We start from the raw sequence: 23,558 nt of genomic DNA, 5'->3' as shown, positions 1-23,558 counted from the left end.
ATTTTTGTGTTAGATAATCTTATTTTGTGGATGTTAATTTTATTACCTTTATTATGTTGAACATTGAGGGCATGCTTGGTTGGGGGGAATGGAATAACCATTCCTCCTCTATTCTCGTTCTTAAGATAAAACTACATTTGGTTCAATGGAATGACTATTTTTCAAAATAGCTATTCAAATAGAAGCCTGAATAGCCATTACCAAAGCCCCCCTTGGTAATGGCTATTCCAAATTATTGGGAATAAGAAAAAAATTGATTAGACAAATATACCATTTTACAATTTAAAAAATTACCTTATAAAAAAATACTAAACTTATTTTTCTCTCTCTCTTCCTCACTCCTTCTCTTTTTAAAGCACAAAAGAAACAAAAATTTTTACTTCATTTTCAAAAAAAGGAAAATGAAAATATTTAAATATTATTTAATATATTAAATATTATAAAAGCATATTATTTAATATTATTATTTGAATATAATAAATGTAATAAAGAATATTATTTATTATTATTATTTAAATTGAATGAAATATATATTTTATTTTTTAATATTAAATATTATTTAATTATAATAAAATGTTTAATTAGCTTCTAATATAAAATATTATTAAATTATAATAAAAATATGTTTGTATTTTGGTGAAAATATTATTTAATTATAGTAAAAGTTATTTTGATTTTATTGCTTAGAATATTTTTATCTTTTAACAAAATAAATTCTTTAATTTTAATAAAGAGTATTTTTTTTTCATCATAATTTTTTTGTTTTTTAATTAATTTTTTTTAAATTTTAATAAAGGGTATTTTTATCATTTACCCATTATTCTTTAATCATTCTTAAAATTATTTCTACTAGCCAAACAATAGAATAAATAGTAATAACAATTTTTATTCTATTTCATTCTCATGAACCAATCTATATAATAATTATTTTTTCTCTATTTTATTCTCTTAGAATGACTATTCTATTCCCATTCTATTTTTTCTAATGAACCAAGCATGCTAGGAATGTTAAAACTTAAAATTTAAAACTCTTAAATGTTAATTTGATGAATTTGATGGTTTATGTGAAATGACTTAATTATACAAGTGAAAGGACAAATGTTATATATATATTTTTAGGTTTAGATTATTTATATATTTTATAATTATGGATGAAATTTATAAATTTTAATATTATAATTTGTAAAATATATAAGTGACAAAATTCGATTCTTTTGATTTAAAACCAAATAAATTAAACTAACTCGATATTTGATTAGTTTGATCTTTTTTAAAATTTAATATTTTTGTTGATTTTTTAAAAATATTTGATCTATTTAATATTTAATTATAATAAACCAAATCGATATAAAAACTCATCAATTACACATCTCTAATTTTTCTTGTTCCACAGCGGTGATAAAATATCATCCCAAATTTAAGAAATGGGGTGATGGCGGAGAAAAATGTGCAATTCCGACCTTGCGTAGCCAATTTTATTTTAGCCTTAATTGAAGTAAGAAACAAGAGATGCAGGCTGATGATTATATATAAGCACCAGACAACAATGTCAACGAGGCTTCCACGTGACTTCCCCATTCTCCATCACACCTTCCCATTTGTTACCCCCTTAAGTAACCCAGACCATCCCTTGCCACCCATGAGAGACGTTAATATTTCCTCTCCCTCTACCAATTTTAGTCAAATATCTCTCTCTCTGAATTCCCCACGGATCTCACAATTCTCCGATCATCCTCTTTGAACCCGCCCTTCGAAAAGCATCCTCTTTTCTTTCCTTCTTCATCAACTAAATAAATGGCTGCAACAGCAACAACAACCCAAACCCAACCTCCAAACCCTTTAATGAAAGCACCCAAAGGACCACCAAGATCAAAGCTTGTTTGTTTCTCTTTCGCTGCGTATTCCAAAAGCCTTATTGACCATCTTAAATCTCTTGATATTCCAATCCTTCCAGGCTTAACTGACCAAGAATTCTCCTCCGTCGAATCTACTCTCCACTTCACTTTCCCTCCTGACCTCCGCTCTATCCTCCAAGAAGGCCTCCCCGTCGACCCTTCTTTCCCAAACTGGCGATCTTCTTCTCCTCAACAACTTAACATTCTCCTTAACCTTCCTCTCTTGTCTCTTTCCAAGAACATTACGTTACACAACTTTTGGTCCGATTCTTGGGGGCCCAAACCTTCAAATTCCAATGAAGCTTTGGCGTTGGTTAAAAGCTTATTACAAAAAGCGCCTCTTCTTGTTCCTATATATAGAAATTGTTATATCCCTTCGACGCCAAACATGGCTGGAAACCCTGTTTTTTACGTTGATGGAGATGAGGTTAGAATCTTGAGCTTTGATATTACTAGGTTTTTTCAAGAAGTCGAATTCTTGAGAAGAGGTGGGGTTTTTAAGCCTTTCACGAGGAAGAAAAGCAATAGCGTCAATAACAATGTGCCGGCTTGGGCCGCGACCACAGCGCGGAGGATTGACTTTTGGACGGACGTGGCGGAGAAAGGAAGGAGAGTTGTGGCGCGTGGTGTCACGCGGGGGTGGTGGAGTAGGGGTGAGGTAGAGGAGGACTTGGGCTTAAGGGGATGTTTGGAGGAAGTGTTTTGGAAATTGAGAGAGGGGGGGTGGAGAGAGGAGGAGGTGAGGGAGATGATGATGATCGACGGCTGTGATCAAAACGAGAACAAGGAAAAGAGTGGGACCCGATTGGTGATGGACGGTGGGGATGCTGCATGGCATGTGAGGGTCTTGTCTGTTGTGTTATTACGTGCGGGATGGGCTAGTGAAGATGTGGTGTACGCGCTTGATCTCCACGATGTTATCGATAAGGATGACGATGATGGTGATGAAGAGCTTGCTAACCTTGTAGAAGAAACGCCTTGTTTGGAACTTCAACGTCCAAGTAGCTGTTGCATGGAGGAAGATGATCATCAAAACAGCAGTATCAGACGGTTGATTCAACTGTAATCACTTGAAGTGTGATGAACCTCAACTCAGCTCACCTGTTTAGCATAATCAGAGTATTTTATGGGAACTCCTCACAAATGGAGGAAAAATGATAAAGAATAAATTTATAAGCATTTAATTTTTTTTAGTAGAATTACTACATACTTTCAGCTTTTTTTTTTTTGTATAACTAACATTCAAACATTGGATTTTTTTTTTGTAAATAAAATTTTCTCTCGTGTATAAGGATACATATAAGGTAGATTCCCAATATTCTTGGTATAAATGTATATGGCCAATTGTCCCTTTATATCTATCACAAGCTAAATACATGATGAACTTGGAGTGGTGAATAGGGGACCGCGGACATTTTTGAATGTAATTGAGAGGAGACATTTGCAGTTTTGCTGGCCTTATTTAAGGATGATAGCAAGGATTTTGTGGAAAATAGCTCTAAAAACCTCCTTCAATTATCATTATATATTTGACTTAATGGCAAGAGTCTTCATTCAAAGTCGTACATGCCAACTAAGAACTCCGTGTGCTGAGAGAAGTTATCAAATTTAATGCATTAAGAAAAGGAACCCTCTTACTTTGGAACAAAGAAAAAAGCTTGTACAGATTTCAACCCAATACAAAGCCATTGTCATCAAACCAAATTTGGTCTGCAATTCAGGGGTCTAGGGAGTGCGGCTCGGTGACCCTTTCTACTGTACCCGACCGGACCAATTTGGCTTGACTATAGCAACCTTAAATTGAACCATGCACAAGGTCAAGTTAACAAAACCTAGCCCCCCCTCTCCCCCTCTCCAAAAAAAAAAAAAAAAAACCAAATGACCATCGTTTCGTCATAAAAGGTTCAAAATCTCGGACGTGTCTCGTGTTGGCGGTGACTTTGAAACTTGGCATATAAGACAACGGTCTAAGCTGTCTTGAGATTGTGAGAGGTGGCATGTGGGAAAATTTTGGGTCTTTTTCTTGGATGAAATTTTCAACTTTCAAGCGGTAGCCGAAATTTTTGGTTCAATGTGTTTGGAAAATAAGTCGATTTTGTTTCATTTTGATGGGGTAGTGGTGACGGATGAGAATTGCTAGCTTGTATGGTCGGTTTGCGTCTGGTTAAAGCTTTGAAAATTCGAGTTAAATATGTAATTGGGCCTGCAACAGATAAATTACTCCTTTTGTTTATTGGATTCATGGTTCTTTATTGGGCCAAGCTTGATTGATCTTTGAAGTCCCATCTCAGTTAAAATTTAGGCTTAGTTTCGAATTTTTATCTCCTTTTCTTCCCCTAGGCCATAAACTCTGTGCTAGTAGTCTACTGCCATGTTTGGAGAACCGGAGAAGGGTAAAAACAAGTGAAAAACATTTTTATTTTTTCTTTCTTTTTCTTACCAAACAGAGTTTAACCAAATCTCACAAGAAAGACGCACGAACCTTTCTAGTTCAACTACAAAGTATCAGAAACGTTGGTTTTGGCGTAGGTTCTGGACGCTACCAGGATTCTTTTCTTTTTCGGGGGTGGTTTTGATGCGGGGGATTTCATTTCACACTGATGCAAGGCTTCTCTTTGCTGTGCACGTCGGAGTGGAGCTCACAGACAAAGCGGGGCTTGGTGTCTCTCAACTGGTTATGTCTTTTAGCATTCAGTTTGACGTTGATTCATTCTTCACATTCATGCTATTTAGTTTGGTTCTTTGCTGCCATATCATGAAGATTTAACTTTGCATCATATTGTTTGGCACTTGTTTTAATTCAATTTTTGTTTTCTAATTGGTTCTAGATAAGATTTTCGCCTGATGTTTAATTGTAGAAATTAATAGTACTCCAAAGCATTCGACAATGAAGTTTGCGAAGGAATGCTGGCAGCAGTTGTTTTTCAAATGCAAGAACAATTAATTAGTCATGGTCAGACTAGATGTAGCAGGAGAAAAACTCATTATAAACTTGGGGGAGGAGGAATCCGGAATAACTTTTTATTGTTGATAGCTATGAATTGCTGACAATTTTTTCGAGCTGGTAGAGTTAGATTCAATTTTAATTTCTGTCCAGAGATTGGTTTCATTCTCTTGTTGGCTGATTCTAGCTGGCTATAAGACAGTGAAATGGAGACCACCAGGGATTGGACTTTTTTATAATGAGAATAGGTTTTATTTTTGAATTTGTTATCAGATTAGTTGAAAAGTAAAACCCATTTTGATATCTTGTTATCAAATGGAAAGATACTTGGATGAGGCTATAAAATAGGAAAGGGTTAAGGAAACTAACTAATTATATAAATAATGTTTGGTAAAATAAGTTATCATGATTGAACATATAAGAGAAGCATAGTTACTATTCGTAGGACCGTCACATGTCAGACCTTAAGATAACTGTCAGAATTTGGTTGGTTCATCCTTAATTTAAAAATTTAATAGGCTTAGATTTTAACTAAGGCTTGGCTTGATTGTGCAATTGCCATTTGCCTTTTGTTTTTTATTCATTATTTATGTTTTGCACAAAAAAGGTAAAATAGCAAACAGTAAAAACATTAACCAAACAAAGCTTAAATAGTCCAGTTAATGATGTCTGAAATGTTCAGCATCTAGTTGCATAATGTATCAACTGCATTTATTATCCTACTTTGTGGTATACCCCTCTGAATTTAGATTACAAGATTATTTCTTGACAATGACATACCTAGAGGAGAAGTTGATTTTGCACTCACATATTGCTGGAAAAAAAACTGTGTAAAAGTTACCCCCAGAGTCATGGATAGGTTGGAATATAGTACCGTGGGGCAATCAATCATAAAAAGCTAAAATACTCTTGAAATCAAGAAATAAGAATGAAATTTACCATCACAGCTAGTCTGGAATTGCACTACACAATAAGTGCATACTTATGTTAAAGCAATGGTAGCTTTCTAGTTTTCTTATAGGCTAGTACTACCGCATCTTATCTATAAGGCTTGTATTTGGAAAAGTTGAAATTTATCATCACTTTTTAGCAGTAGCTGTAACTGACTTCAGGCATATGAGCTGTTTGATAAAGAGGCAACTGGGGGGGGGGGGGGGGGGGGGGGGGGGGGGCATGTTGATATCCGAACTTGTTGAGATTGATGATCAGATATCCAAATTTTTTGAGATTGACTGATTTTTCTGGAAGATGTTTTCTTCCTTTTATTAATGTTAAAAGTAAGGGTGCTGCACATTATTCCAGCAAAGTCTATTTTTGTGTCTGTTCAAGTTGTGCCTCATTTCCAACCAAATTTTTTAACAGTTATGAGATAAATGAAAAAGAAAGGAGGAAGAAATAACTTTTTCCTCGGGATGAAATTATTGACAGTATTATCATCACATCTGGGATATTTTTGAAATCAGCTAGATACTTGGTTTCGAATCTTCATTTCCCTCAATACTATTTGTCCTTGACTTTTTATTTTCCAAAAATATCTTTGCGTTTCTATAAATATTGCATTCTTTTGCGTAGTTGTGGTGCGTGCCTCATGCTACGAGGATTAATGCAGTGTGTCTAGACTGATGATAGAAAATGTGGCAGAAATGGCTTAAAAATGTTTGATGAAGAAGGCAAAAGGATTTGGTATTAATTGTAAGGTTTAGAGTTGCAGATGTATGATTTGAATATATAATAGCATATTTATGAGTAAAGACTGTTACACTCATCCATTAAGTTCAGACTCAAGAATAATAAATGACATGAGGAATTTTTAGACAGTTCTCAAACTCAAAAGTGTATTATCCACAGCAAGAGCAGGGTTGTTTTTTTGCTTATGCATATGCTTTAAATTGAAAAACAAGATGTAAATCTGTAACATGTATTCTGTTGTGAGTCAAGGCAAGTTGAACTCTTAATTTAGTTGCAACCTCTCTACTAGAAAGTTAATTACTTGCCTCTTTTTTATGCAGTTGAATTAAGTGTATTACTATCAAGCTTGATTAATATGATTCACAAAATGAGAGATCTCTAGAAATGTTAAAAGGAGTGCCATTTTCAAGGTTCTGACAATTTACAACAACCACAGATCTGTTAAATTTTGTTGTTATTATTGTCATGCCATGTGTTTGTATCATGTAATATGGCTTTGATTATAAGAATCCAGTTCCTATTAGAATTCTCAGGCTTAAGTCACACCATTTACGCCCATCTTCACAATAACTCTCTGTGGCCCCCAGTAAAAAGTTCTTGTAAACTAAGGAAAGCAATTTAATTCTACTCGGATAAATTAGTTTGACATGATAGCAGTCCTTTAAATTTCAGGTGAATGCGTTTCTTGATTGACAATGAAACCTGCCATAACATTAATATAATCACAGTCTGATGGCAAAGATCTTTCCTCATGCTTGTATCCACATTTCAAATAGAAAAGTTACAATTCATAACAATTTAATGTAATAATAGAGGTCAGCAATTATTACCAATTCTAATGTGGTCTTTATTTTGTTACCAATTCTTAAACTTATATTAAATTACTTGCTTTATTGTGGTAAATTTGCGGCCAGGTTTCTGGTACCAGAAATAGGGTGCTCAAAGCGCTGTATATGAATCCTGTAGTTCTAGTTGTAGTTTGGGTTGTAGGGTAAGTTGAGTCACTTAAATTGAATCAGATTGTTAGTGTTTGGATGCAATGGAAGTTAATTTCCTGGATATGCCTGCCATAGCTGCATGGGCAAAAATAAGACGCTTACCAAATTCGTTTATTGGAAAAATATTACAGCCTTTAATGTTTCAAGACATGTAATATTACCTTAATTACTTAAACCCTATTAGCAGAAGATTGCTTTGACTTGTTTGGTTTTCATTTCTGACTCTAAAAGAAAGAAGAAAGCCTTGCTTGACTGCTTCATTCCTTGCTAATTGAAAGCTGGACTTACACGTCTGCTTATGAAAACTTAAGTCATTGAAGGAATATTACGTCTTGAAACATTTAATGCCATTATGAATCTTGTAGACAAGTTTGGTAGGCTTACTACATTTTTCCACGCAGCTATGTCAAACTTCCTGGAAAACTTCCATTTGCCTCCAAATGCTAATAGTTTGATTCTGTTTAAGTATGCCAACTAAGGATATTCAAGTATTGTCATTTAGCAATAAGTAGTAAAACAAATTAGAAGAGTTTATTCTGACTGCATGACTGCCAAGGTAATATATGGAAGGAAACAGAGGAGCGACCAATCCGGGAATGAGAGTTGGATACCTCTGAGTACTAGCCTAGGCATGAAAGCCCTATAAATAAGGTGCATTTGTCCTCCAAATTTCACAAGCAATTCCCTAAGACTTCTTTTTCATTGCTTTTCTAGTAGTTTCTCAATGGCAGGATTGTCAAGCAAGGGCCGCCGAAGGACTCAAATGTGGATGATTCCAGGAGCAGATGCTCGGCAGGTTGCTTTCTCCAAACGTCGATCTGGCCTCTTCAAGAAGGCCAGGGAACTCTGTACCTTATGTGCTGTTGAGACTGCCCTTGTCGTTTTCTCTCCTGGTGGCAAGGCGTTCTCCTTTGGCCATCCCGGTGTTGACACTATTATGAACAGGCTTCCCAACTTGAGTAAGCCAGATCTGGAAGCAATCCAGTGCACTGAGGCTGAGTATGAGGCCTCTCTGCGTGAGCTTAACAAAGAATACTCTGATATTATGGAGAAACTGAGGGCTGAAAAACTTCGAGGTGAGAGACTCAAACAGATGAGGATGGAGAGCCAAGGCCAGGGCCAAAGCTTGGTGGAAAGACCAGTTGATGAACTTAACTTGGAGGAGCTCTTGACACTGAAATCAATGCTGGAGGAGTTTAAGGTGAAGCTGAGGAAGCGCATGCAGGAACTTTCAGTCGAGGCTGGTGCTTTAACTCTGATATCGGCTGGAGAAATTGATGCTTCTCTCGGTGGTTCCACTGAGGGTAATTCTTCTGGTGATCCTTGTGACCACGATGTTGGTCATGCGAGTTAATTTTACCCCAATCAGTCAGTTGGGAGAGGGTGTGTCTAAGGTGACTTGCCAAAGGCGCTTCAATTTATGTGAACTGATCTAGTCAATCCCTCTCTGTTTTGTCTGTTGGGATGAGGTTTGGAAACCGAATAAATTGAAAATCAATAATAATAAACTGGTTTCTTCTGCTCCTATGTCTACCATTTTTTATGTGCTTTTTTTTTTTTTTCTTGGTATGCTTCAATTCATGAAACAATTGCTTTGTGATTGAGGGAGAATTGAAGATTGTTTCATACAGAATCCTTATTTGCCGATATGCAATAGCAGATTTGATCTTATAATATACATCCTGAGATGCCAGACACAGCAGTGCTGGTTATGCAGATAGTGTTGTTAGAAACACTTGAATTCCCTGAAAAAAAAGGGTGAGAAACAGTCATTGTTTGCATACTTTTGAGGGATGAAAGTTCTCTTTTTTCTGAATTAGCTTGCAGTGAAGGAGAGATTATCTTTGCAATCACTTATCACTTGTTTCTTGCATTAGACAAAATTGCATCCTAATCATCTACTTAAGTAGTTTGAAGTTAAGAATGTGAGGCCAATGGAAGAAAGCCATGATATTTTATTCAAGTGCTCCCTTCAATTGACAAAAGTTAACAAGTTCTTTTATCATAAATAACTTTATTGGAAAAAAAATATTGATAATGTACTCAGTTATTAGCACAATCTATGTTAGCAATTACCAGCAACTGCTTGTATTGAAAGAAGTTGTTTGATTATAATTATAATTTTTATTGATGTATTTAATTTTATAAAAAAAAAAAAACAAGAAAAAGTAAAATAGGAAGGAAGTAGCTGTATTCAAAAAGTCAATGTTTTGCTTAAAAAGGATCACAATTGAGAATTCTTAAAAAAGAGAAAAGAGATAATAACATTGACATCTAGAACAAAGCTTCCAAATATGATTATATTTTAATATTTTTCAATATTTACTAATTTCTTTACAAAAAATTAAGGAATTGAGGAAAAAAAAAAACAACAGCACATACTTCGCACGTGCTAATCCCTTTCTCTTCTCGTCGCTGACAAAATAAAGAGTGCAAAACGAAAGGGTTTTCCGGTTTCGATTCAATAGAAAAAAACCGAAAGGCAAAATGGCGATGGCAAGCGTGCGATCTGGTTTCCTCCGAACCGTTCTTCGCGGTGGTTCTCGCCCTTCTGCTACTCCCAAGCGAGGCTTCGCTTCCTCTTCTCATCACGATGATGCTTGTATGCGAGCTTTTTTTTTTTCTTTACAAATTTTAATCTTTTTCGATCTGATTCGAATCAGGGTTTTTTTTTTCATCTACGGATTGATTATGTTTTGATTTTCTTTACCGTTTTTGATGTTCTAGGGTTTTATGTTTTAGTTTATCCTTGACATTTTGATCGAATCTGTGTTAGAAATAGAAGAAAAATTAAAATAGAATTTAGTCTTCTAATCGAAAGTTCAAACAGCTTAATAAAACCAGAGCTTATTTTTTTAAACAGGAATTTATGATGTGTGTACAAATTTTTTTTCAGATGAAACGGCGAAATGGGAGAAGATAACATATTTAGGGATTGCTACCTGCACTGTTTTAGCGATTTATAATCTATCAAAGGGACATCACCATCATGAAGAGCCTCCAGTGAGCTTACTTCTTTCTGTTTAATTTTATTCATTATTTTTTAAAAACTGATGTTTTTAGTTCTAGATATGTTTTACATTCACATTTCAAATGTACAGTATTCTTTTGTGACTGATTGTTGGATTGTCATGTTGTGTGTATGTGTGCAGGCGTACCCATATCTGCACATTCGCAACAAGGAGTTCCCATGGGGTATGTTATCCTACTTGCTTTGGATGTTGTTTTTAGATTTTAGGCCTTTCCATGGCAATTAAAGGCAAATCTGGATTTTTCTTTTCTTTTTTTTTTCTTTTCACCCATTTTCTTTAAAGTCCAAGAAGGGAAGGAGTTCTAGACAAACTTAGAGAATTTAAGGTCTGTTTTGGAATCAAAACCAACTGGAACCCTATTGAATTTGGTTAAAAAGGAAATAAATTTGACTCATTTTTGTACAAATCACTTGCTTTTTTAAGCATCCAAACACTATGTAATTTATATGGAGACTTAAAAATTGCCAGCACATTGTAACGTGCATGTTATATATATGGGAAAGTGCTAACTTCCAATCAATTATGGTTGGCGATTTTTTTTTAACTTAATTAGGTTGCTGGTAATTATGACTCCATGTTTTACCCATTAAAAAATGGCTATTTTTTATAGTCCTCTCTCTCTCTCTCGCTTGCTTGCTCTCTGCACTTCTATACAAGATTAGAAGTGGAAACTGTATTATATGTTGAATGTTTATCTCCTAGTTTATGGTAGATTTTACTTTACAACTTACAACATAAGTTGAAAACTTTCTCCTATATGGAATACCATGCAAAATTCCCCATCAGCCTATGGTTACAATCATTGTTTGAAGATATACAAGAGAGCATTTTAAATTGTCTTTCCATGCCTAAGCCCTTAATAAATTGCTAAGACTTGGATTCAATGCAAGGCCTTGTTTAAAATTCATTTTCATTTCAACCATATTATAATTACATCATTGAGTTTAGCTGTCTCTAATTTTATCTAGTTTTAACCAACATAAAAGATCTTATAAAGAACAGAATTCAAGTTTTTCCTGTGTTCTGTTTTTTGTTTTCAAATTTCATAAAGATTCCTTTTTTTCTTTTCCTTTTTCAAAATGATAGAAAGTTTAATTACCTGTACTTGCCAGTTGGAGAGTTTGACATTCATTGCATATGAGCTGTCAAAAATCACCATACTTTTTATTTCATAAAGTATAATAGCTCGGCCATTTCACATTTATAAATTGGGGATTTTTGTTAGCCTTATTTGATGTCATTATTGCTGGTTTAGGGTTGCCTCTTTGTAAGTGCATTTTGAATATTAGAGAATATTAGCATGTATTATTATTTGTTGTGGTTGATGAGCCTATTTAAAAGAAAGATGTTGATGAGCGAGCAATGAATCTGGTTATAAAGATAAGTGTTATCATTTATAATAGCTTATTGTGCTTTTGACTATCCGAAGTGGATTTATGTTTGGTTACGGACTGCATAAATAATGTTTCTTATTCACATATATCTATTTATTTATATTGATTGATGTGGTCCTTTCTTCATTTTATCATGGTATTCAGGTCCAGACGGTCTGTTCGAGGAGAAACATCACTAGGACAACGGATGGCCTATTGGACACAATCTTTCTGAGTTTAGCACATTTTCTTCATTTGTCAGACAGATCAATCAGATAACTGTGGATCTTTTCTTGGATGTTAATTTTAGCACTATCATTTTGCTTTCTGGATTTCAAGACTTGCATTGCATTGCAAGTTGAGTAAGGCTTTCTGTATGGTTGTGTCTACTATACTCTGCTTCGAAATAAGACTAATGAATGGTTTTCTTTCAACCTCACTTTCTTAGCTATTGCTGTATTGCTGCTCAATAAACTATAGGGAACGAAATTTTCTTTTCCAACCCATCAAATATCAAAATACCTGGCTGCCAAAAGGGGTTGCATTGGGAATAATACCGTGGCTGCCAAATGGGGTTGTATTTGGAATTTTCACCAGATTCTTTTTTTTCTTTTTTGTTCTTTTCATTCTGGATAGTATTTCGCGTTCATTTTCAGCTGCTTATTACATGGTTAACCTAAACTATTGGTGAGAGTTAACTGGGATGTTGGGGTGTCGTGGCCGCTTTCGCGCGTAACTTCTAAAGGGCCCTCGCCAAGTCCTCGTGTGGTTGGAATAACGAAAGAGAGAGTGCAGCTACAGGAAAATGATTTGAGATTTGAGACTACTTATGGAGAGAGGAGAATATCGGTGAGAATGTGACAAGAAAATGATTTGGGAGAGCGGGGATATTGGTGAGAAAATGACAAGTCCCTGAAGCCCTTTCCTACCGAAGAGATCGGTGTTTTTCACAGCATTGTTAGATGCAAGGTCTTTTCATTAGCAAGAATGTTAGAACTACAGATCTAATTTGACTCGTGAATTTAGTGATTGGTATGTGAAAAAATTGCACTTATAACTCACTGCATCAATTATTATTTGTTAAGTCATTAGCCTTTTATGATTATATGCATGTAGCATAGCCTTTCTGTCTAAGTTTTGGTTTTAAATATATATAACCTAAAAACTAAGATAAGGCAAAAGGACAACCCAGTTTGAATTACCAAGACATTGTTATTCTACTAAGAGGGAGGAATACAGGATAGTTAGTATATAAGCTTGAGATAAAGATCTTATACACAAGTTCATGAATAGCCAGAACCAAAGGGACATCCCAGCAGAAGTTGAGATCTCAACGATTAAGGTCGATGGTTGGGTTTTAGAGGTAAGATTTTAGGTCTTGGAGCACTATCGGGTTTCACTGCTTTGCCAACTCCACTGCTCCTCGCAAGTTTAGCTACACATTCAAATCCTTGGATTTGGCATAAAACTGGCAGTCCTATGTCAAAATTGATGATTTATGAAGCAACTAGACACATTTGCAGAAAAATTTATCGAAAGTTATTCTGTTGGATCAAACTAACGACTTTCATTTTTGCCAGACAGTAGAACGCAATTTAAACCTTACATCAGTGGCTTATGAAAACTTGGAACATCAATCATTATACGTGGAAATCTACAAGTACAAAATAATATTTTCAGCACTTATTTGACAACAAAGCCATGTAACCAGGAACATACAAACGCATGATCATCTCAGGAAGAAGAAAAACAAAAATTTAATGACAGTAGTAGGTCATGTAGTGAACAACAAACCATCAGGAATTTCACTCTGCAGCTGCATTCTCGCCGTTATTCGCCTCAGCTCTTCTATCTGGCAAAGTTCCCAAATCTGTTTGAGCTTCTTTCACTTCTTGAGAAGTTGAAGAATCAGAAGAAACATTGGAATTATTCTGGCTTGCATCAGTGCTTCCATCTGTATTTGATGATGCATCTGTTGAATTTGAAGAACCGACTGATTCCTTTTGGTCCGAATTTACATCGTCATTAGCATTTTTGTTGATGTCGGTGTAGCTCTGTAGAGCATTACTGTTCTCATTCTCACCTGGATTTCCATTGTTGTCGCTGTAGCTCTGAGAAGCATTGTTCTCATTCTGCCCTGAATTTTCATTATTGTAGGTCTGGGCAGCATTGTTCTCATTGTAATTTGTGTTTTCATTGTTGTTGGTGTTGCTCTGAACAGCATCATTGTTCTCATTCTGACGTGCATTTTCATTGTTTCTCTGAGCAGCATTGTTCTCATTCTGACCTGCATTTTCGTTGTTGGTATTGCTCTGAGCAGCATTGTTCTCACTCTGACCTGCATTTTCATTGTTGGCATTCCTCTCAGCGACATTGTTCACATTCTGATCAGCATTTTCATTGTTGCTGGTGTTGCTCTGAGCAGTATTTTCATTTACATTTGAATTGTTGTTGTCCTTTTGAGCAACATCTTCATTTGCATTGGAATTGTCATTGGTGTTGCTCTGACTGTCAGCGCTGCTGTCCTTCCCATTTGCATTTGCATCATTGCTGGTATCGCCACTATCATTTTCATTCAGACCTGCACCAGCATTTTCATTTGTGTTTGAGGATGTTTCACTCTCTTTAGGAATTGATGAATCAGAAGAATAACCACCTTTGTTCTGGCCAGTATTGGAATTGTCATTTGTTTTTAATGACAGACCATTTTCCTGTGTCCACTCTCCTCCAGAATTATTGTTGGATTCTTTGCTCTGAACTGAGTTATCATTTTGGCTTGTAACTGAAGGTGCAGTTTTACTGTCAGATCCTGTCCATGTGTTGGAGTTCTCAGTCTGTCTGTTTGACTCAACAGATTCGGAGCTACTGGTAGAGCTTGTAGAACCTCCATTAGCTCCATCACCATTCTCAGTTGAACTTGGAGTTGCATTTGAATCTGATTGCTCACCAGTGCCACCTAAGTTAGATTTCTCAGATTGTTGAGCCATATGATCTACATTCTGAGTTGTATTGGGTGTTGTATCTGTCTCATTCTGGTGCTCTGTGGCTGTCAGGGAATCAGGACGGGAATCTTCCTTTGACTGAGCCTGATTGCTCTCATTACCACTCTCTTGATTGTTTTCAGTTGTTTCATTTTCTTGCACATTTCCCTCATCAAGATGGACATTGGATGCTTCAGTGCTGTTTGTTTTGTTCTCCTGGTCAAATTCATTTTTATCTTTGCTTACCAACTGCTCTGACTCATTGGAATTTTCTGAACTACTTGTCTCCTTCTCAACAGCTACATGTTGGATATCATGGACTACTTCGCTGGAAGCATCATCCCCCTTGTAATGTTCCTCTCTTGCTTCTGCATTATTTGTGTCAATTCCATCATGAACCTGGTCATCTAAAGTACCTGAATTCTCACTCTTTTCTGACTCTTTCTCTCTGCTTTCCATTTCGTTACTTTCTTCCCCAATCTGTTTATTTTCCTTTTCTTGACTGTCCCCAGTGTTTTCTTTCTCTTGATTATTGACTTCTTGTGTCTCCTCATTTACCTTATTTTCACTGTCCTCTGTGCTGACTTCACTCTCTTTGTTTTCACTGTCCTCTTTACTCTCTTTGTTTTCACTTTCCTCTTTACTCTCTTCATTTTTTTTTTCTTTGCCCTCTTCTATCTCCTTCTCTTTACTCCCCTTCTCCTCACCTTCCTTCTCTTTAGTCTCTTCAGTCTCCTTCTCTTCACTATCATTGTTCCTTCTTTCTTCATTTTCCTTCTCTCCATCTATTGCAACTTCTCTGTGCTCTGTTTCCTCTTCAGGTTTGTCATTATCATGCTCATGCATTGCATCATCATCCCCGTTCTCTCTTCCCACATTTTCAGTATCCTCAGGCTTGTTCTCTACTTCCTCTTCTTCCTCCTTGTGCCTTGCATCCCTAATAGTTGTCTCCTCTGCCTGAGGAAGGTCCTTTCTCCCCAACTTTACGACTTCATTCCCTGATTTCTCGTATGCCGCTTTCTTCTCACTAGAGTGCCTAACTTGGTAAAGCAGCCAGATACAAACACCAAGCAGAAGACATATTTGTAGAGCATGCTTTACCTTGAAACCTTTAGATCTTTGGTTCCTCCGAGGTGAAAGCCTGAACATGATGAACTTCCTTCAACAAACCTGTCAGAAAACACAACAAACATCAGAATTCATCAACACATGTTTGACAATTAACAGATATATTCATACAATTCAACTTTATATTTCATCAATGAGAAGATTGCGATAAAGAAGTAACAGCCTCATATGACAGTATGCATGTCAAAACTCAAACAGACAATAAAACTATTATTGAAAGAAAACATATGCAATGGAAACCAGATCATCCCATGAACTAAAGCTCAAAGGGTAGTTTATCATGAACAAAAACAAAATTCACAAGCTTTCATTCGTCATAAATGAATAAAGCACAGATATTAAACTTTCCACTTTCCATAGGAAAATATGATTAAAGACACTAATAATAGCATAATACCAATTACACTAGACAAATCCAAAGGAAAGAGAAAAGATGAAGAGAAGGATGGAAAAATATGGTTAAAGACACTAATAATAACATAATACTAATTACACTAACCTAATCCAAAGGAAAGAGAAAAGATGAAGAAGAAGGATGACAAAATATGGCTAAAGAAATTAATGACACCACTTAAACAAGTAGAGATCAAACCTTATAAAGTAACAGAAACAGAGATCATTGCACCACCGACACTAGAACCCAGTGCTTATTAAAAGCTTCAACCAAGAAAATAAAATTTTTTTCAACTCTTTTTGTCATTTTAAGAGAAAAGAACACAAAGAAAAATAAAAGTTTACAGCTTTAAAAACTCCACCATTTGGCTCGTAGAATCACTAAATAACCAAGCACAACGAAAACCCAACCCGTTTTCATCCAGTTATTCAGAAATTTGACTGGTAACAGTACACAATCGGAAACAAATCAAACCCACTTGCATTTCCAAGCAAACCCATTTTTTTAACATTTCAAAATTAACTAGGAAAAAGCTTTGATAGCGACTTACCTGGAAGCCAAATGATCCCAAAGAAACTAGAAAGCCAGCCTTCCTTTTAGAGTGGGAATTCCGAGAATGGTTATATGCCAGGAGTTTGGAAAAGGCAAAAAGGGAAAGAGAAATCTTGATTTCAAGATTGAAAATTTTTCAGTAAAAGCCTTGGTGTCGGTGCCAATGTGAGATCGGATCTGGAAATGGAAAAAACGGAGTGTTTAACAGACCAGAGATCTCGTGCTTCTTAAAAAGACAACAAAATAAGATTTTATTTTGTATTTAGTTATATATTCTCAGCAAATCTTACTCTTCGTCCTGCTAATGTCTTCACTGTCTTACTAGCGCGTGATATTACATAATCATCAAACTACGTCGTTTTTAACGGGTTATCCGCCTCAATCGCTTTCGTTTCGGAAGAGAACTCAACATCGGGAGGTGGTAAGAATTGTAAACTCCTCCTCGAAACATCATTAAACTATTCACTTCTTTCTTCAAATGACATATAACTTGCCACGTGTCATCATCAAGATCTTAAAAGTCGGACGAGGATTAATTATTCTATCGAGGTTAATGTTCAAATAAATTTTAAATTATTTAGATAAATTTTATTTTTTATTATTTTTAATAAAATTTTAATTAAATAAATTTTTATAACTAATTATTAATTAATTATTATTAAAAATATTAATTATTATTTTATATTTATATAAAATTAATATAACTTTGACATAAAGATTAAAAAATATAACATATTTTATTAACGCAACAAATTAATATATTATATTATTTTTATTAAAATATATTAATATATAAAATTAATATTATTTGATATAAAATAATAAATATTAAATTAAATATTTTATATATTATTATTAATTATAATATATAAAAATATCATATATTATATAATAATAAATATCATTTTAATTAAATTAATTATTAATATAAAAGTTAATTTAATTTAAATAAAAAATTAATATTTATTTAATCTAAATTAAAAAATAAAATTTAATTTAACGTAATAAAAATATAAATATTTATTTAAATTTTTTTATATATTGTTCCTTTTATCAACATCCACTTCAACCGCACTTCTTCTTCTTCTTCAACTTTGCTTCTATATAACGCCGCAAAAAAGAAAAAACAATATCCCGCGGATAGAGGAAAAAAACAAAGATGGCCTTGAAGCTTCTTCGTCAAACCCTAATCAAAACTAAACAAACCACCCTTCTCCGCCGCTTCTCCACAGCGGCAGCAGTTGCATCCCCAACAGAGTATGAGGACACAGAAGGAATTATCATGAAAGGCGTGAAAATCGCGGGCCGTCCTCTTTACCTCGACATGCAAGCGACTTCCCCAGTGGACCCTAGGGTTTTAGATTCGATGCTTCCTTTTTACCTCAGCCGTTACGGCAACCCTCACTCCCGTACTCACCTCTACGGTTGGGAATCGGAAACTGCCGTCGAAACCGCCCGCGCACAAGTCGCCGAGCTTATCGGAGCTTCGCCGAGAGAAATCGTCTTCACTTCCGGCGCCACCGAATCGAACAACATCTCAGTCAAAGGCGTTATGCATTTTTACAAAGACAAGAAGCGTCATGTCATAACGACGCAGACGGAGCACAAATGCGTTTTGGATTCTTGCCGGCATCTTCAACAGGAAGGTTTTGAGGTAACGTATTTGCCTGTTGGGTCTGATGGGCTTATTGATTTGGATAAGTTAAGAAAAGAAATCCGGCCCGATACCGGGTTAGTTTCTGTGATGGCAGTCAATAATGAAATTGGGGTGATTCAACCGGTTGAGGAAATTGGTAGAATTTGTAAAGAATTTAATGTCCCTTTTCACACTGACGCAGCACAAGCTTTAGGGAAGATTAAGATTGATGTAAACAAATGGAATGTTAGTTTAATGAGTTTAAGTGGGCATAAGATTTATGGACCAAAAGGAGTTGGGGCTTTGTATATTAGAAGGCGGCCACGGATTAGAGTTGAGCCGCAAATGAATGGAGGTGGGCAAGAGAGAGGGATAAGGAGTGGGACTGTACCTACTCCTCTTGTTGTTGGGATGGGAGCAGCGTGTGAGTTGGCAATGAAAGAAATGGAGTATGATGAGAGGAGAATCAAGGGTTTGCAAGAGAGGCTGTTGAATGGGATTGGGGAGAAGATTGATGGAGTGGTGGTGAATGGGAGTCTGGAGAGGAGGTATGTTGGGAATTTGAACTTGTCATTCGCATATGTTGAAGGGGAGAGTTTGTTGATGGGGTTGAAAGACGTCGCAGTGTCTAGTGGGAGTGCGTGTACAAGTGCAAGTTTGGAGCCTTCATATGTTTTGAGAGCATTGGGTGTGGATGAGGATATGGCACATACTTCAATTAGGTTTGGGATTGGGAGATTTACTACTGAGGAGGAGATTGATAGGGCTGTCGAGCTTACTGTGAAACAGGTTGAAAAATTGAGGGAAATGAGTCCACTTTATGAGATGGTGAAGGAAGGGATTGATATTAAGCAGATTCAATGGGCGCAACATTGATCAAGTTTTGAATATGGGTGAGCTGTTTTGGATATGGGTTGCATGTCAAATGAATAGTGCCTGCCAGCTACAGCTGCTTAAGTAGAGCTGGAATTCTGTCACTTTTTGTCATCCTTGTAAATGCCTTGAGAGCTTTCATAGTTAATTTATATGGTTAGCAGACGGTTTGGTCAATATCGGGCTGGTGTTAGAGTAAATCATACTCATTGTCTTCAAACAGAGGCATATGTTATTTGGATAATAGGAACAATAGGAGAATGCTTCTGCAGTAGTTTGTTATGTCAGTAACTTGCTTAGCTCACTCTGTGTTCAAATAAAAAATACTAGCCCGTTTATTTTATTTTTATGTGATGAATGAAGAATTTGGATGATGTTAGTTGGTCATTACTTGTCATGATACTCCAATTCTGCTAGCAATTAAATTATTGTAAAGTCTCAGGTCAAATCAAGCATTGTAGAGTGGCTTGGCAGTCGTCATTTTGCTTAAGATCAAATTTCTAAGAGAAAATTATTGTACATTGGATTCAGTCATTCCACCATTTGCAACAATGCCTACTGTTTTGAATACATAGCAAGGTTTTGTTTGTTTTACCTTTTCCCTTTTTCCTCTGTAGGTGATTTTCTCTCACTACTGATGCATGCTTCCTTTTGTTAACCATGTTTGGCAGTTTTGTTGATGTTAGTGTAGCTTAATAGCGGTAACTAGTCTAGAATGAAAAGTGTGACTAGATCCTTTTCCAAATAATGGTGTTATTTTAAATTGCAGAGTATAACTTGGAGTATATTTCCCCAGCTGATTGGAAGGACTGGGGAGACAACATGAACTTTTGTCTCTTGAGTTGAGATGGCACTCGGTGTCCAAGAATTTCTTGTTTAAGTTTCCCTCTTTAATGCATTCAAATCCGCTATGTCATGCATCCTGCCTCCACTTGTTCCTTTATGTTTGATGGCTGTAAATGCTGCATTTTATTGAAAATGATGCATACTCATCAGGCTCAAAAATTTCCTGAATTTGGCTCGTTGAAACACTTTACTACTCATTACATAGCGTTTGTACTTTCTTAGAGCCTATAGATAAATTTGCAAGAAAAGATAGGTTATGCATGTTTGTCATCTAGAATGTGATCTGGTCAGTGATGACACTGTTGGTTTGAGTTTGTTATTTATAGATTCTGGGTTGAGGGAAGTTTCTTCTGAATGTTAGCTGTCTGAATTGCTGTAGAGAACTGGTACTTTCGTCTGAGGAATAGAATTTCTCCCACTGATCAACGTAAAAGCATCATGTATTTACTTCCTAACTTAATGAGCCAAACATGGATCCTTGGTTTTCTCAAACTTTGATTTTGAAGCAAACATAAGCCATTGTTAAACGTTATTAATTAAGCTTATAACATCTGGTTCCAAACTGAAAATATGCTGTGTGTGTTATATAAATCTAAATGTATCTAAGACAACTAGTAAGCTACTTCACCGCAGAAACCAAGGATTGTTTAGGCTGTCTCAGTAACAATCAATATAGTAGGGCATGTATCTAGTAATTTGACGGTAGAGAAGTACCAGATCAATCTCCTTGTTACTACCTCGTTCCTTTCTGTTATCTGAGCAAATTCTCATTGTGGCTTCATGAAGTTTGTTGGATCATTTGCTCGTCTGCTGCAAGATTGGACAAACGCAGGGCAGTGACCAAGGTTCTGGCCGGGCAAGCCATTGTAGCTATAAGAGATACTGGTTTTAGTGCATTCATTGGGAGCTTAAGTGGGTGTTATTAGTCTGACACCTATTTTTCTGCTACTCGGAAGTTAATAGTCAATTAATACCTGGAATGCTTCTAAGGGTTTGTGTTAATTGAATCATGTGATTGATTCAACTCAAGCATGTGGCACCGGGCACTGCTTCAGCCTTTGTCATTCATACGCTTAACAATTTTGCTGTTTGAAAGAACTGTAATGAACTTTAAAAATAAGTTGCAGTAACTTGGTATTTTAGACTCTGCAGGATGAATTATGTTAGTTATGTTAAAAATAAATGGGTGTCTCGTTCACTTTTTATGTTACTTATCTACTTTTTCATTAACTCAGTCAATGCACTCTAATTAATAAAGCCATCATCTTGTTCTTGCTCTTAGTTTTCACATTATCCCTGTTAAGATAATTATATTAATTATTTAGTTAAAGTTATTATATAATACTATTATCTAGATTACAATATCGAGTTATCAAATTGTCCAGGATGTTTAGTCTTTGCAACGATTCAATTCAGGCGCAGCTTGTAAAATTCAGCATGGAAAATAGTCGATCCTTTCCTATTGATGCTGCCGAACCATCCAGTTGGCCTGGGCAAATGACTGGTTATGTCAAGCACTGCGTTGTCCTTAACTAAATCCTAGATTTCGGGAGTAGTCGTGATAGATGCCAAGATCAAACACCATTGAAAGGCCTACCATGATCGTATTTGATCCTCATCTTTTTCTTAAGTGCATTCTTTTTGCCGGTATCGACTAGCAAGTGGTTTGTATCTTGGGCTATGTCTGTGAAATGAAGATATCTATTTTGACGGGCTTAGTTTTTAGGCTAATCTTTTTATGTGGACTGATCCAATTTCTGTAAGTTCTCAAGTTTAGACGTGTTTAAACATCAAAAGATGTTTAAATGATCTGATCAGTGGCTATGGCTCAAGGATTTCATTTGCTTATCTCATACTTCAGGAGATTATCTAAAATGTATTACCCTTCTGTTTTTTTCGTACAAGAAGAGGGCACTATTGCTCAAACAGCTATTAGCTGACTGTTCAATGTGAAGAGAAGGTTCGTATCGTTTGCTCTGTAAATTTAGACACCAACGGTTGGACCAAAAATCAATTATACTTGATAAACGGGATATTCCTTAATAATAAGTTACCTCTTCGAACAAATGGGGCTTCTTAGCACCTGAATGGTTACATGAGCAGGCCCTCAATAAACACTAAATAGAGCAAGCAACTGGTGCAAGGTACAGTATCCCTCGTTTGTGTGCAAGTATCAGCCCAATTTGTAGAATCTGATCCTCAAATCTTTCCCGAGGTCAAATTTTGTTTGAGAAAAAAAATCTAATTTCAAAATGGGCCCTGGAAAATGTCCTAACAGAGAATTCTGAACCATCCATTCTGATTATTGGTGCCCGTCTACATCATCTGGGAATCGTAAGGGGTGACTCGTGGCCCTTCTGCTGTTTCTGTAGAGCAAAGTACAGTGTATTTTTGTCCATGGTTTAAGGGGGGGATAGAGAAATTTCAATGCCTGTTTGCACACAAGCACAAAAAAACTTGGGAGAAAAAAAGGAGGCTTTGGGAATCAGAATCCGTTTTGCTGTCGTGGGCCTCAGCTTTTCCTCAGTTGTCTGTCTTGACTTTTGCACCACCAAACATTCTCTTTATTCTTTAAGCTTTGGACTTCATTTTTTAGGTTTTTAAGACATGGTGGAGATGGTTGCCCCATGTCCCCACGTAACTGTTGCACCAAGTGTACCTTAATATTCTTTCCCAAGGGATAAACATTGCGGAGTTTTATGGAAAAGCCAGAAACTGAACAGATGAATGATAAGGATTGCGTTTGGAATTTGGATGTGCAGTTGAAGACGAAACCCGCCCCTGTATTTTTCTCTATGTTGTTTTCTTGATGGCATATGTTATTTGTCGCTCTTCATTTCAAAATAAAATGGGATTTTACTCGTTTCTATATATTTAAATTCAATAGTTGTTTGGTGCAGTATTTCAACTTTTACAGAACTGTTCAGCTTTTGATTACCTGAAGAGAGTTAATTGCCGGTCAGGGACATACCATCAATGTTTACTAACAAAATTGAGAAAAAAAAAATCATATATGTAAGCTTTGGCAGTCTGGATATCATAGTTTGTCCAGCAGGTCTAGGCCTCAGCTGCTTGATGCAGAGTGTGCTGCTGTAGCTTTGCTATATCAGTTTCTGTTTAACTTTGGATCTCAAATCCTGTTAGTACCAAAAAGGGAAAAAATTTCCTGTTAGTATAAAGCCTGAAATTGCAAGCGTAGGCAAAGGACCAAGGACTG

The 23,558-nt window shown here is 35.9% G+C and overlaps 5 protein-coding genes across 7 annotated transcripts; 4 read left to right on the top strand and 1 right to left on the bottom strand.

Annotated features, from left to right (window-relative positions):
- The first annotated feature begins 1,544 nt into the window (after positions 1-1,544).
- Positions 1,545-3,388, top strand: LOC18611365 (uncharacterized). The gene has a single exon (XM_007047586.3). The coding sequence runs from the start codon at positions 1,795-1,797 to the stop codon at positions 2,959-2,961; it is 1,167 nt and encodes a 388-aa protein (XP_007047648.2). The 5' UTR covers positions 1,545-1,794; the 3' UTR covers positions 2,962-3,388.
- Positions 3,389-4,225: 837 nt separating this feature from the next.
- LOC18611364 (agamous-like MADS-box protein AGL29) lies at positions 4,226-9,053 on the top strand. Of its 2 annotated transcripts, none has more exons than XM_088809861.1 (2): positions 4,226-4,569; positions 8,241-9,053. In XM_088809861.1, the coding sequence occupies exons 1-2, from the start codon at positions 4,496-4,498 to the stop codon at positions 8,878-8,880; spliced, it is 714 nt and encodes a 237-aa protein (XP_088665987.1). In that variant the 5' UTR covers positions 4,226-4,495; the 3' UTR covers positions 8,881-9,053. The 2 variants fall into 2 exon arrangements, with proteins under 2 accessions (XP_088665987.1, XP_088665994.1); XM_088809868.1 differs by having other exon boundaries at positions 4,227-4,569; positions 8,244-9,053.
- An 860-nt stretch (positions 9,054-9,913) lies between these two features.
- LOC18611363 (cytochrome c oxidase-like protein) lies at positions 9,914-12,370 on the top strand. The gene is made up of 4 exons (XM_018124342.2): positions 9,914-10,128; positions 10,423-10,529; positions 10,679-10,721; positions 12,097-12,370. Exons 1-4 carry the CDS (start codon positions 10,014-10,016, stop codon positions 12,129-12,131), a joined length of 300 nt encoding a protein of 99 aa, XP_017979831.1. The 5' UTR covers positions 9,914-10,013; the 3' UTR covers positions 12,132-12,370.
- A 1,176-nt stretch (positions 12,371-13,546) lies between these two features.
- On the bottom strand, positions 13,547-17,231 carry LOC18611362 (uncharacterized). Of its 2 annotated transcripts, XM_007047583.3 has the most exons (3): positions 16,985-17,231; positions 14,588-16,082; positions 13,547-14,512 (listed from the first exon to the last, which is right to left on the bottom strand). In XM_007047583.3, exons 2-3 carry the CDS (start codon positions 16,059-16,061, stop codon positions 13,737-13,739), a joined length of 2,250 nt encoding a protein of 749 aa, XP_007047645.3. In that variant the 5' UTR covers positions 16,062-16,082; positions 16,985-17,231; the 3' UTR covers positions 13,547-13,736. The 2 variants fall into 2 exon arrangements, with proteins under 2 accessions (XP_007047645.3, XP_017979812.2); XM_018124323.2 differs by having other exon boundaries at positions 13,547-16,082; positions 16,985-17,230.
- An 824-nt stretch (positions 17,232-18,055) lies between these two features.
- On the top strand, positions 18,056-19,838 carry NFS1 (nitrogen fixation S (NIFS)-like 1). Its single transcript, XM_018124337.2, has one exon. It carries the CDS (start codon positions 18,146-18,148, stop codon positions 19,496-19,498), a length of 1,353 nt encoding a protein of 450 aa, XP_017979826.1. The 5' UTR covers positions 18,056-18,145; the 3' UTR covers positions 19,499-19,838.
- Positions 19,839-23,558: the final 3,720 nt, after the last annotated feature.

The sequence above is a fragment of the Theobroma cacao genome, chromosome 1 (assembly GCF_053813885.1).
Source record: "Theobroma cacao isolate CCN51 chromosome 1, ASM5381388v1, whole genome shotgun sequence".
Classification (NCBI taxonomy): domain Eukaryota; kingdom Viridiplantae; phylum Streptophyta; class Magnoliopsida; order Malvales; family Malvaceae; genus Theobroma; species Theobroma cacao.
Note: the sequence above shows the minus strand (reverse complement) of the source record. Positions and strands in the feature narration are given on the sequence as shown.